The sequence below is a fragment of the Mobula hypostoma genome, chromosome 13, assembly GCF_963921235.1.
Source record: "Mobula hypostoma chromosome 13, sMobHyp1.1, whole genome shotgun sequence".
NCBI lineage: Eukaryota > Metazoa > Chordata > Chondrichthyes > Myliobatiformes > Myliobatidae > Mobula > Mobula hypostoma.
This window is the reverse complement of record NC_086109.1, coordinates 23,052,985-23,067,241: the sequence shown is the minus strand read 5'-3', so window position 1 is coordinate 23,067,241 and position 14,257 is coordinate 23,052,985. Positions and strand designations below refer to the sequence as shown.

The 14,257-nt window shown below is 44.0% G+C and overlaps 1 protein-coding gene across 5 annotated transcripts in view; it reads left to right on the top strand.

The window, feature by feature from the left end:
* Positions 1-3,895: 3,895 nt before the first annotated feature.
* Positions 3,896-14,257, top strand: part of ikbke (inhibitor of nuclear factor kappa B kinase subunit epsilon) — a 61,328-nt gene continuing 50,966 nt past the window's right edge. For 4 of the 5 annotated variants that reach the window (XR_010020098.1, XR_010020097.1, XM_063065450.1 and 1 more), the window contains exons 1-3: positions 3,896-4,074; positions 8,575-8,697; positions 14,057-14,197. Coding sequence is in view for 3 of the 5 variants with exons in the window: in XM_063065450.1 (XP_062921520.1) it covers positions 8,611-8,697; positions 14,057-14,197 (228 nt within the window). In the remaining 2 variants the exon portion in view is untranslated. The other variant, XM_063065451.1, reaches the window with a different exon arrangement.

Below are 14,257 nucleotides of genomic sequence, written 5' to 3'. Positions count from 1 at the left end.
TCCGCAGTCTTGACTACCTGTTGCAGAGCCTTCCTGTCCACCACAGTACAGTTTCCAAACCATGCAGTGATGCAGCGTGTTAAGATCCTCTCTACTGTGCATCTGTAGAAGGACGCGAGTATAGATGTGCATAGTCCAGCTCTCTCCAACCTCCTCAAAGAAGAAGGCGTTAGCGAGCTTTCTTGATTGTGTAGAATGCGTTCTGGGACCATGAGTGGTTTTTGCGAGATATCCACTCCCAGGAGTTTGAAGCTGCTAGCAGTTTCCATTGCTATGCCGCCGATGTAAAGAAGGGTGTGAATGATACGTGTTCTCCTGAATTACCCACAAGTGTGTTGTTTGTGACATGGACTTGTGCGTAAACCTCCAAGTGTTTGGAAGGAGCAAGAGCAGTACATTAGCAGCATTATTGAAGCCTTATGAAAAGCCATAATGAAGCTTTGGTGTGATCTTATCTATATCAATTTTAAACGGTACTGTATTTATTGCTAAGGGCTGATAAAGGGCAGAATTTCTATGTGCATGAGAATTTATGATCAGTATCCTCACTGCCTAAGGAGATATTTTTGGATCTCATCCCAGGTAATAAGTCAAGAAGAAGGCGAATCTCAAGGACTGTATGGATGCAACAGAGCAAACGACTAAAACCAGTTTGGAATAAAGCTAACTCCATGTGGGTAACTTCAACAGATGAAGAAGGGAACTTGATTTGGATAAATTTGTGTTGAAGACAATCTAACAGACAGAAACATGGAGGTAGGCTTCAAAGTAGTCTGAGTGAAGTCTGGATACACTCCTACAGAGCTCTCTGTACCACAGAGAGAGAGAAACTGTTTGGTGGGAGGTAAGGTGGTGGAACAAATAATTCGAAGTGAAACTAAAGGATTGGCCTTTGAAAGACTCTGTCCTGGCTTCATGAGTCAAATACTGTATTCTTCCACAAAGTATTCTCCCATGTTTAAGGATATGCCTTTAGAATTCTTAACACTAACTTCAAATACCTTAACGCTCCCACAACCTACTGTTTTTATAATCTCCTCCAGCTCTTTCACATTACTTGATCTCTGTTTCCTCCCACCTCTGTCCTCTTGAGCATCACGAAGACTTTTATCACCCTATCACTGGTAGTTGCCACTTAAACCGCTGTGGAATTGTTCTTAAACCTCTCTGCTCATTTGCTTCTTTCTTTGTTAAAAATGCTCGTATATATTTACCTCTTTAACCAAAATTCTTATCATCTCCCCTAAAATGTGACTCTGCTTCAAATCTTGTTTACTAATGGTACTGCATTAGCAAGGTGTGGTTGTTTATAATTACCCTCTGAATTAGCAACCAGGAATCCAAACACTGGAGTTGACAGGAGTTCTCCCAAAACTGTCAGGAACCTCAGGAATGAATAGTTGGATGAAATTCTTCTGCAAAAATGACTACACCCAAATTATTAACTCCTCAATTCTCTGCAGATTCTGTCTGACCTCCTGGGTATCTCCAGCACTTTCTGTTTGCATTTCACATTCCAAGCATCTGATTTTGTGACAGAATCAAATAAATGTAGACGGTAACTTGCAATCAAAGGAAAAGATCTATCGCTTCCTTAAGAAGCACATTCCAGATGCCCACCACCCTCAGTGCAAGAAATTTTGCCTCGTAAATCTCCTTTAAACTTTACCATCTCACCTTAAACCTGTGCCCTCTAGTATTTGACATTTCCACCCTGGGGAAAAAGACTATTGATTCTACGTGTACGCTTCTATCAGGCCTCCTCTCAGTCTTCCATGCTCCACATAAAACAATCCAAGTTTATCCAACCTGTCAGGCGGGATAGGTTAGTTATGGTGAAGGTACTGTTACAGTCCATTGGGAAGAGAATTCCAGAAGTTAGACTCAATGATGTTGGAAGAATGGCAACAGATTTCCAAGTCAGGATGGTGTGTAACTCAAAGGGGGAACCTCCAGGTAGTGACCTTCCCATCCAACTGCTTTCCTTCAGTCTCTTAGCGGGAGATACAATTGGATTAGTCTGGATGAGTAATTGCAGTGCACTTTGTAGGTGGTTCAACTAGAGACACCGTGGTGGATAGAACGAATGTTTAGGGTGGTTGAGGTACCAGGCATGTGAGCTGTTCAGAGTTAGATCATAAGACACAGATGGGGCAGAATTAGGCCACTTGGCCCATCGGATCTGCTCTAGCATTTAATCATGGTTGATTTTGTTTTCCTCAACACAATTCTCCTGATTTCTCCCCTGAACCTTTGATGCCCTCACTAAGCGAGATCCTATCAACATCTGCTTTAAATATACCCAATGCCTTGTCTTCCACAGCCGTCAATGGCAATGAATTTCACAGACTCAACAGCTTCTGGATTTAAAAAAATGCTCCTCGTCTCTGTTTGAAAAGCATGTCCTTGTATTCTGAGGCTATACCCTCTGGTCCTAGACTTCCCCACTATAGGAAACATCCTCTCCACATCCACTATATCTAGAACTTTCATTGATAAGTTTCAATGAGATTCCCCCCTCATTCTTAGGCAATTCAGGGGCGCGGGGGAGTGTGAGCAATCATCCAATCAGTACTTCTGGTCGAATTGGTGATAGAATCATGGAGAAATGGAAATAGGCTCTTTGGCCCATCTTGTCCATGCTGACCAAGGTGTCCAGCTAAACATCATTTGCCCATGGTTAGTCCGCTTTGCTCTAAATCTTTCCTATCTATCATGTCTCTTAAATTACGTTATTGTACCTGTTTCAATTACAGCTTGTCCACCCTCTGTATGAAGTAATTTGCCGACAGGACATTTTCACCTTTAAACCTATGCTCTCTGGTTTCTGAGTTACTTTTCTGGGGAAAAAGAATGCATATCTAGGCTCCCTTGTGATTTTAATACCTGTATTAGGTTATACCTCAGTCTCCTGCTAAAGTCTTTGCAAGTACAACATTTCCCTGTTACGTCTGTGCCTGGGTCTCCTTGGATCACGTACAATTGTCTTGCCTTCTTTATAGCTGCATCCATTTGTTGGGACTAGTTCAGATCCTCAGAGATCTTGACACCCAGGAACTTGAAACTATTCACTCTCTCCAGTTCTGATCCCTCTATGAGGATTGGTACGTGTTCCTTCGTCTTACCCTTCCTGAACTCCATAATCACAAAAGTTTATTCAATTACTATAGTAACGCAACACAATCCAATATCAGGGCTTCATAAACTATTTACATTTTCATATTAAAATACTATTATTACTATCCACAACTTCCCAGTTCCCCGGAAATCCCCCATCGTGCACATGTTCCTGATCCAAGGACACCCAGGCACGGACGTAAACCCGGAACGGGGACAGACAGTCGGCTTGGTCCGTGAATGACCGGACCTTGAAGCAAACTGACCTGGACATCGCCATCTCCCCTCCGCACGGGCTGGCCCTAATAAGTGGGGTGCACAGTTATAAACAGTGTAAGAACTGCAGAAGCCAAACTGCACATAGTAAGACCCCTCAGACAGCAAGACGATCATAAACAGCTGATCTGTTTTAGTGAGGGTGACGTCGGAGGGGAATACAAGGAATTTGCAGGTCAGTAACATTTAAGATTGTTCTGTCAGCATGGTTTAGACCAAAAGTTTCATCTGACGACCTTTACCAATTCCCCCATTCTCTCAGCCATTAAAAACAATAAACTTCCCTAATGTCAAGTGGCTCCAGACTCCATTGGTCGAGATCCAACAGTTCCCCGCGCCCTGTGAATGTTAGAACATCAATTTTTAAAGGGTTCGGAGTGATCCTGTGATTATTCTCATGAGTTACGTGGGCGGTGACCCGTGACATGAACCCCACCCCTTCCAGATAGTGAGTGAAGCCTGAACAGATAGCGTTTGCACCCGACGCGTCGGCGTGACGGGAAGTTAGGGTACCGCAGGCTGTGAAAGAACGACGAAGTGAAAGCGACACGCTTTAGTTTCAATTTCTATTGCTGTTCTGAGAACCCTGGGACTGCGAGGTCCGCCGCTCTGTGGCGGGGGTGAGCTGAACTTTAAGATATTGAGAAGCGAAAACTAATTCAAGGTTTGATTCGGAACTAGGTGAGTTCGGACCTTTAACGACGCCTGCTAAGCCCTTTTTGGTTCAGTTGCACTTCGAAAGATTATTGTTTCCAAAATTCGTTAAGTCAGGCGCGGGACCTATCCGGAAGAATAAACCTGTCTCAGTATAAAGTCCTGAGGATCTACAGTGACACAGTGAAACTTTACTACTGAGGTAGTACAGTACGGTGGAGGTGGCCTGCCACGCAGGAGAGCATTTGATTAAAGTGCTGGAAAGTTAAATATTGTGGAGGGAACTCCCCTGCGCAACTTCCCGCCTCTGCTGTGTTTGCAAGATCTTTTCTGGATATTGGTGATGTGCATTGTTATGAACACATGAGGTTCTGCAGATGCTGAAATCTTGAACAACAACACCACACAGGATGCTGGAGGAACTCAGCCGGTAACGCAGCAGGGGAGTAGACAGTCGATGTTTCAGGCCGAGACCCTTCATCCGGATTGGAAAGGAAGGCGGGCAGAAGCCATTCTGAGAAGGTGGCGGACGGGGGGAGATGGGAAGGAGTACGAGCTGGCAGGTGCTAGGTGAGACCGGGTAAGGGGGAAGGTGGGTGGGGAGGGTGTGTAAGTGGGTGAAGCGAAGGGCTGAATAAGGAGTCTAATAGAGGACAGATTGGACCAAGGGGAAGGAGGGGGACCAGAGGAAGGTGATGGGCAGATGAGGGGAAGAGCAGGGTTGACCAGGTTACCAGGATGTGAAATGAAAAAAGAGCTGAGGGAGAAGTTGATGTTCATGCCATCAGGTTGGAGGCTAACCAAATGGAATGTGAGGTCGAGCAACCCCAAACTGAGTTTGGCCTGATTATGGCAGTAGAGTAGACCATGGGAAGGACATGTCTTAAAGGAAATGGGAAGTCAAGTTCAAATGGGTAGTAGCTACTGGGAGACCTACCTTTTGTGGTGGACAGAGTGTAGCTGCTGAACAAAGCATCTCCCTAATCTGATATGGTGTAGAGGAGGCTGCATTGGGAGCACTGGACACAGATTCACAGATGAACTGTTAGGGATATGTGCCTCCCTTGTCCACACGTCCCTTCCCATTGATCTTCCTCCTACACCTGCCTCATCTGCAAGGACTGTTTGGGGTGAGGCAGGAGGTGCAGCACTTGTCCTGCTTGCAGTGATAAGTGCCAGGAGGAAGATCAATGGGGAGGGATGTATGGACAAGGAAGTTGTGTAGAGAGCAAACCCTGCGGCTAGTGGAGAGGGAAAGGTGTGCTTGGTGGTAAGATCCCGTTGGGAAATAACAAGTTGTGGAGAATGATGTGCTGGATATGGAGCCTCACGGGGTGGGGGGTAAAGACAAGGAGAACCCTCTCCCTACTATGATGGTGGGGAGAGGGCAGAAGGATGGGAAATGGAGGAGGTGCCGGCGAGGACAGCATTGATGGTGGTGGAAGGAAACCCCCTTTCTTGGAAAAAATGGGGACCTCGCAGATGGAAAGTGTCATCTGAGGAATGGATGTGGTAAAGGCTGAGAATCTGTGAGAATGGATTAGTATTTTTGCAAGTGATAGGTTCGGAAGTGGTTTACTCAAGATAGCTGTAAGAGTCTGTAGGTTTCTCCAGTGTTATGTTGGTTTAACAGTGCTATGCCCCACTGGGCTGCTTTGGAGTATCAGAATTTTGTGTACAGGACTCTGGAGTGAAACTTAAAACCATGAATTTGAGAGGAGCCAGTGGATGAAGTTTATTTGACCTCACAAAAGGCAACCAATCAGATGTTGTGATAAAGGTTCATGGACTGAGGATGACAATTATGCAGATGAAGGCAGGGATAGAGAGGTGGAAAGAAATGAGTGGGAGCAGGGATCAGACATTTGGCATTCATGGCTGCTCAGTTGATCAGTAAGCTGACGGGTCTTTTTCAAGTGGGCAAGTCTAAATGAGTGGGGTATCTCTGGGATCATTGAATCTACAGGAGAGCAGCCAATGTAATCAAAAACCCCACCCACCCGGTTATTCTCCATTCTCTCTCCTGTTGGACAGTAGGTATGAAAGGCTGAAAGCACATGCCACCAGACTTGAGGACAGCTTCAGTCTCACAGTCATTGTATTGAATGGATCTTTCATGTGCTTAAGTTAAATTCTTACCCTCCCAATCTATGTCATCGTGATCCTTGCTCTTTATTTGTTTACCAGAACTGCATATTATCTGCAGCTGCTCTCTAGTGGTAATTGGTTTATTGTTGTCACATGTACCAAAGTGCAATGATGAAGGGTGTCAACCGGAAAAGCCTGTTTTACTGATTGACTTGTTGAGTTCTTCCAGCGTTTTGTGTGTGTTAGACTGAAGAATCTCTGCCTTGCTTGCCAACTGTACAGAACATTCCAAAACCTAAATACATTGAGGTAGTACAAAGGGAAAAGCAATGCAGAGTATAGTGTTGCAGTGACAGGAAGTCAAATTAAAACCAAATTCAAGTTTAATTTCCATTCAACCATACAGGAATACAATGCTTATAAAAAGTATTCACCCCCCTCTTGGAAGTTTTCATGTTTTATTGTTTTACAACATTGCATCACAGGGGATTTAATTTGTTTTTTTCAATACGGATCAACAGAAAAGACGCTTTCATGTCAAAGTGAAAACAGATCTCTACAAGGTGATCTAAATTAATTACAAATATAAATCAATATAATTAATTGCATATGTATTCACCCCTTTCACGTCTATATTTAGTAGATGCATCTTTGGCAGCCTTGAGTCTCTGTGGATAAATTTTTCCCCATTCTTCACAAAACTGGTCAAGCTCTGTCAGATTGCATGGGGATTATGAGTGAACAGCCCTTTTCAAGTCCAGCCACACATTCTCAGTCTGGACCCTGACTTGCCCACTCCAGGACATGTTTTTAAGCCATTCCTGTGTAGCTTTGGCTTTATGCTTGGGGGTTAGTATCTTGCTGGAAAATATCTTCTCCCAAGTTGCAGTTCTTTTGCAGACTGCATCAGGTTTTCCTGTAGGATTTCCCGGTACTTTGCTGCACTCATTTTATCCTCTACCTTCACAAGCCTTCCAGGGCCTGCTGCAGTGAAGCATTCCCACAGCATGATGCAGCCACCACCATGCTTCACGGTAGGGATGGTGTGTTTTTGATGACCTGTGGTATTTGGCTTCCACCAAACAGTGTTTAGTCTGATGGCTAAAAAGCTCAATTTTGGTTTCATCAGACCATAGAATCACCTTCCAGCTGACTTAAGAATCTCACACATGCCTTCTGACAAACTCTAACTGGGATTTCATGTGAGTCTTTTTTTCCAATGGTGGCTTTCTCTTTGTCACTTTCCCATAAAGCTGCGACTGGTGAAGCACCCGGGTAACAGTTGTTGTATGCGCAGTCTCTCATCTCAGCCACTGAAGCTTGTAATTCCTCCAAGAGCTGACATGGGTCTCTTGGTGGCCTCCCTCACTAGTCCCCTTCTTGCACAGTCACTCAGTTTTTGAGGATGGTCTGCTGTAAGCAGATTTACACCTGTGTCATATTCTATTTCTTGATTGATTTAACTGAACTTCAAAGGATATTCAATGACTTAGAAATTTTCTTGTATCCATCTCCTGAATTTTGCTTTTCCAAAACCTTCTTGCAGAGTTGCTTGGAGTGCTCTTTTGTCTTGGTGTAGTTTTTGCCAGGATACTGGCTCACCAGCAGTTGGACCTTCCAGATACGGGTGTATGTTTACTACAGTCATTGAAACACCTTTAGTCTCCTTTGGAGATGTGGAGCTAATCTCTGTTTATCCAATTATGTGACTTCTAAAACCAGTTGGCTGCACCAGTGATGATTTGTTGTGTCATATTAAAGGGGGGGGGGGAGTGAATACTTGTGCCATCAATTATTTTGTGTTTTATATTAGTAATTAATTTAGATCACTTTGTAGACATCTGTTTTCCCTTTGACATGGGAGTCTTCTGTTGATCAGTGTCAAAAAAGCCAAATTAAATCCACTGATTCAATGTTGTAAAACAATAAAGCATGAAAACTTCTTGGGGCGGTGGGGGGAGAATACTTCCCATAGGCACTATGTATGTAAAAGTACGTGTGTGTGTATGTACATGCACTGTCTCATACTGAGAGATCAGCTGTTCATCTTTATCATACAAGAGGTCTGTTTTAAAAAAATCTTGTGAAGAAGAGTAGAAACCGTTCTTGGGCCTGGTGGATGCGTGTCTTCAGGCTTTGTATCTTCTGCTTGGTGGAAAGAGAGGAGAAAAGGTGATAAATAGGGTGGGAAGGCTCTTTGATTTTGCTGGCTGCTGCACCATATTCTGTATCCTCTATTCTACTGAGGTCCATCATAATTTTCTGCACAGAGTAACACACACAAAATGCTGGAGGAGCGCAACAGACCAGGAAGCAAACATGGAAAAGAATAATCAGTTGATGTTTTGGGCCAAAACCCTTCATTGGGACCAGAAAGGAAGAGGGAAGAGGCTTAGCTTTTCAGCCCTAGATTCTGATTTATTGCTTTGCTTCTAATAGCCAGAAGAACCCTAAAGTTTATTTCCTAAACCGGGGATGCAGAGCACTGCGAATTACCTCTGGTTACTTAGTGATGTCCTCGGGCAAGGAGCAACTGCAAGTGTGTATAAAGCACGTCGCAAGGTACAGTACATTTTACCTCCTCAAATTAAGTTTAAGCACCAAGCTTTGGGTAGCAATTGGGACATTTGGATAAACAAGGAAAGTCGTGGGAAAATTGGTCTCTTCACCTGGATGGATTTGAGTAAATTACTGAAAAATCAGAATGGTTAGTGGATATCAACGGGGATCGAAGAATAGGGTGAGAGAGTGTGGTTGGGAGGCAGGGATTGGAAGCAGGATGGGATTGCAGGAAATAAGAATAGGGCTGGGACTAGGATGAGGGGATGGGATTAAGAAAAGGTTGAGAGTGAGATTGGTGAAGATGTTGAGAGGAAAAGTCTAAGTAATTTTTTTTAATCAAAGTCACCATATACTATTTTGAGATTCATTTTTTGCAGGCATTTCCAGGAAAGGTTGGGAGTAAAATGAGGATGGAGTGTGGAAATGAGTGAGAGTGGGATAGAGGGAGTGAGAGGGTAGAGTTCAGAGTAGTGGGAGGTTGGGGGTTAGGAAGTGGGTGAGAGTGGGCTTGGGAATTGGGTGGGAGGTTGGGCTTGCGGAATTGAACGGGAGCGTCTTGCAGTGAGGCCCCATGGCTGACAAAGAAATTATAGCCAGAATCTTTAGTTAATTAGCTGGTTGAAACCACTGGTCTTCAGGTGGTTCTGTGGGATCCTTTACAACTTAGCGGATGGATAAAGAGGATGCAGAGAGATGACCATTTCCAACAGCAGTTTGGAGAGGGGTTCTCCGATTTTCCAACTTCAGATGGATCTCTACTTTGTCTCTGTGTGGAACTGCATCCCCATGAGGAGTTGACACTTTCAGAAGAAGGGAAAATTACAAATACTTGAAATAATTGGTGATGATGACTCAAATCTCAGGAAATGGTTAAAATTGGGGAACAGTGTATAAGACCAAAGCACTAATTTTATCTAAACAGTAATGGTCACAAGAAGTTCACAAGCAGGACGATTGTGCAATAAATGGAGATACTGAATTGAATATATTTTGAGAGAAAGGTTGGATCTGGCCCTTGGATTGAGAGTCCAAATTGGAGAAAGGCCAATGTTGATAGTTTGGGAAAGCATCTGGTAAGTGGATTGGGGCAAGTTGTGTTCTGGCAAAAGTGTACCTGGTAAATGGGAGCCCTTCAAAAGTAATATTTGGGAGTACATAGTCAGGATGAAAGGCAAGGTTAATAGATTTGAGGGATTTTGAGCCCTGGTTAAGAAAAAGGTTCATAGCAGGTATAGGCAGGAAGGAGCAAATGAGGTACTTGAATATTTTTTTTTAAAAATACAGCAGAACACTTAAAAAGAAATCAAGAGGGCTAAAAGAAGGTGCGAGGTTGCTCAAGCAGACAAAGTGCAGGAGAATCCCAAGGGCTTCTACAGATATATTAAGAGCAAAAGCAAGGAACAAAATTGGTCCTCTAGAAGATCATAGTGATCATCTATTCATAGAACCAAAAGAGACCTTAAATTGATTTTTTTTGGCATCTGTATTAACTCGGGAGATGGACACAGCATATATAATTGAAGCAAAGCAGTAGTGTGTTCATGGACTATATACAGAATACAGAGAAGGAGTTTCTTGAGGAAAATTAGGGTGGATAAATCCCAAGGGCCTGACTATATCCTCTCTTGGAGCCTGTGGGAGGCTTGTACGGAAAATACAAGGGCCTTAGCAGAGAAATTTGAAACATCGTTAGCCACAAGTAAGGTGCTGGACGATTGGAGGATAGTTAATGTTTTGTTGTTTAAGAAAGGCTCTTAAAAATAGGCGAATAAATTGTAGGCTGGAGAAACTGAAATCGGTAGTGGGAAAGTTATTGGAAGGTATTCTAGGAGCCAGGGAGCAGCAGTAGATGGTTGCCTCTCTGATTGGAGACCTGTGACTAGTGGTGTGCCTCTGGGATCAGTGCTGGATCCACTGTTTGTCATCTACATCAATGATTCGGTGGATAATTTGGTAACTTGGATTAGCAAATTTGCAGATAACAGCAAGATTGGGGGGTGTAGTGGACAGCATGGGAAACTATCAAAGCTTACAGTGGGATCTGGAACAACCGGGGAAAATAGGCTGGAAAAATGGCAGATAGAATTTAGACAAGTGTGATGTGTTGTACTTTGGGAGGTCTAACCGGGGTAGGACTTGCACGGTGAGTGTGAGGGCACTGAGGATTACATAGAACATAGAATAGTACAGCACGTTACAGGGCCACAATCTTGTGCCGACCCTCAAACCCTGCCTCCCATATAACCCCCCACCTTAAATTCCTTCATATACCTGTCTAGTAGTCTCTTAAACTTCACTAGTGTATCTGCCTCTACCACTGACTCAGGCAGTGCATTCCACGCACCAACCACTCTCTGAGTAAAAAACCTTCCTCTAATATCCCCCTTGAACTTCCCGCCCCTTACCTTAAAGCCATGTCCTCTTGTATTGAGCAGTGGTGCCCTGGGGAAGAGGTGCTGGCTATCCACTCTATCTATTCCTCTTAATATCTTGTACACCTCCATCATATCTCCTCTCATCCTCCTTCTCTCCAAAGAATAAAGTTCTAGCTCCCTTAATCTCTGATCATAATGCATACTCTCTAAACCAGGCAGCATACTGGTAAATCTCCTCTGTACCCTTTCCAATGCTTCCACATCCTTCCTATAGTGAGGCGACCAGAACTGGACACAGTAATCCAAGTCACGAGGAAATCTGCAGATGCTGGAATTTCAATCAACACACATAAAAGTTGCTGGTGAACGCAGCAGGCCAGGCAGCATCTCTAGGAAGAGGTACAGTCAGGACTCCTGACGAAGGGTCTCAGCCCGAAACATCGACTGTACCTCTTCCTAGCGATGCTGCCCGGCCTGCTGCGTTCACCAACAACTTTTATGTGTGTTGACAGTACTCCAAGTGTGGCCTAAGCAGAGTTTTATAGAGCTGCACCATTACATCGCGACTCTTAAACTCTATCCCTCGACTTATGAAAGCTAACACCCCGTAAGCTTTCTTAACTATCCTATCTACCTGTGAGGCAACTTTCAGTGATCTGTGGACATGTAGCCCCAGATCCCTCTGCTCCTCCACACTACCAAGTATCCTGCCATTTACTTTGTACTCTGCCTTGGAGTTTGTCCTTCCAAAGTGTACCACCTCACACTTCTCCGGGTTGAACTCCATCTGCCACTTCTCAGCCCACTTCTGTATCCTATCAATGTCTCTCTGCAATCTTCAACAATCCTCTACACTATCTACAACACCACCAACCTTTGTGTCGTCTGCAAACTTGCCAACCCACCCTTCTACCTCCACATCCAGGTCGTTAATAAAAATCACGAAGAGTAGAGGTCCCAGAACAGATCCTTGTGGGACTGTCACATCCTTGCACTAGTCACATCTCTCCAATCTGAATGTACTCCCTCCACCACGACCCTCTGCCTTCTGCAGGCAAGCCAATTCTGAATCCACCTCGCCAAACTTCCCTTGATCCCATGCCTCTTGTCTTGCTGAATAAGCCTACCGTGTGGAACCTGTCAAATGCCTTGCTAAAATCCATGTAGATCACATCCACTGCACTACCCTCATCTATATGCCTGGTCACCTCCTCAAAGAACTCTATCAGGCTTGTTAGACACGATCTGCCCTTCACAAAGCCATGCTGACTGTCCCTGATCAGACCATGATTCTCTAAATGCCCAGAGATCCTATCTCTAAGAATCTTTTCCAACAGCTTTCCCACCACAGATGTAAGGCTCACTGGTCTGTAATTACCCAGACTATCCCAGCTACCTTTTTTGAACAAAGGGACAGCACTCGCCTCCCTCCAATCCTCCAGTGCCATTCCCGTGGACAACGAGGACATAATGATCCTAGCCAGAGGTTCAGCAATCTCTTCCCTCGCCTCGTGGAGCAGCCTGGGGAATATTCCGTCAGGCCCCAGGGACTTATCCATCCTAATGTATTTTAACAACTCCAACACCACTTCTCCCTTAATACCAACATGCTCCAGAACATCAACCTCACTCATATTGTCCTCACCATCATCAAGTTCCCTCTCATTGGGGAATACCGAAGAGAAGTATTCATTGAGGACCTCACTCACTTCCACGGCCTCCAGGCACATCTTCCCACCTTTATCTCTAATTGGTCCTACCTTCACTCCTGTCATCCTTTTGTTCTTCACATAATTGAGGAATGCCTTGGGGTTTTCCTTTACCCTACTCGCCAAGGCCTTCTCATGCCCCCTTCTTGCTCTCCTCAGCCCCTTCTTAAGCTACTTTCTTGCTACCCTATATTCCTCAATAGACCCATCTGATCTTTGCTTCCTAAACCTCATGTATGCTGCCACCTTCCACCTGACTAGATTTTCCACCTCACTTGTCACCCATGGTTCCTTCACCCTACCATTCTTTATCTTCCTCACTGGGACAAATTTATTCCTAAAATCCTGCAAGAGATCCCTAAACATTGACCACATGTCCATAGTACATTTCCCTGCAAAAACATCACCCCAATTCACACCTGCAAGTTCTAGCCTTATAGCCTCATAATTAAAAATTTCCCCAATTAAAAATTTTCCTGGATTGTGGTAGAGCAGAGAGATCTGGGAATACAGATCCATAATTCTGGAAGTGGCACTACAGATAGATAGGTTTGTAAAGAAAGCTTTTGAATCATTGGCCTTCGTAAATCAAAGTATTGTGTACAAGAGTTGGGATATTGTGTTGAAGTTGTTCAAGACATTGGTGAGACCTAATTTGGAGTATTGTGTGCTAACTACCGGAAAGATGTCAATAAGATTGGAAAAAGTGCAGAGAAAATTTGCAAGGATATTGCCAGGAGTTGAGGACCTGAGTTATAGGGAAAGATTGAATAGGCTAGGATTGTATTCCTTAGAGAGTAGAAGATTGAGAGGAGATTTGATAGAGGTATACAAAGTAATGAGGGGTATAGATAGGGTAAATGCAAGCAGCTTTTTCCTCTGGGGTGGGGTGGGGTGGAATGATAACCAGAAGTCATGGGTTAAGGGTGAAAGGTGAAGTGTGTAAGGGAGACATGAGGGGGAATTTCTGCACTCAAAGGGTGGTGAGAATGTGGAACAGGCTGCCAGTGGAAGTGGTGGATGCAAGTTTGATTTCAATATTTAGGAGACATTTGTATAGCTACATGGATTGGATATGCATGGAGAGCTATGGTATGGGTGCAGGTCAACGGGACTAGGTAGATTTAATAGCTTGGCATGGACAAGATGGGCCACATGGCCTGTTGGTGTTGTGGAGACACTGAAGTGCCTGATGAAATGATAAATGGGTTAAATTTTGCTGTGTTTTCCCCCGCTCTTATACAGTTTGTAACTGTTTCAACATCTACTTCACAGCAAACTGGAGATCATTATGCTGTCAAGGTGTTTAATCATGTCAGTTACATGCGCCCTTACGAAGTGCAGATGAGAGAGTTTGAAATGTTACGCAAATTAAACCACAAGAATATTGTCAAGCTGTTTGCCGTGGAGGAAGTGGTGAGTTCTATATTGTCACCCCATGTAGAAAAAATGTTGTTTAAAAGTGAGACAAGTTTT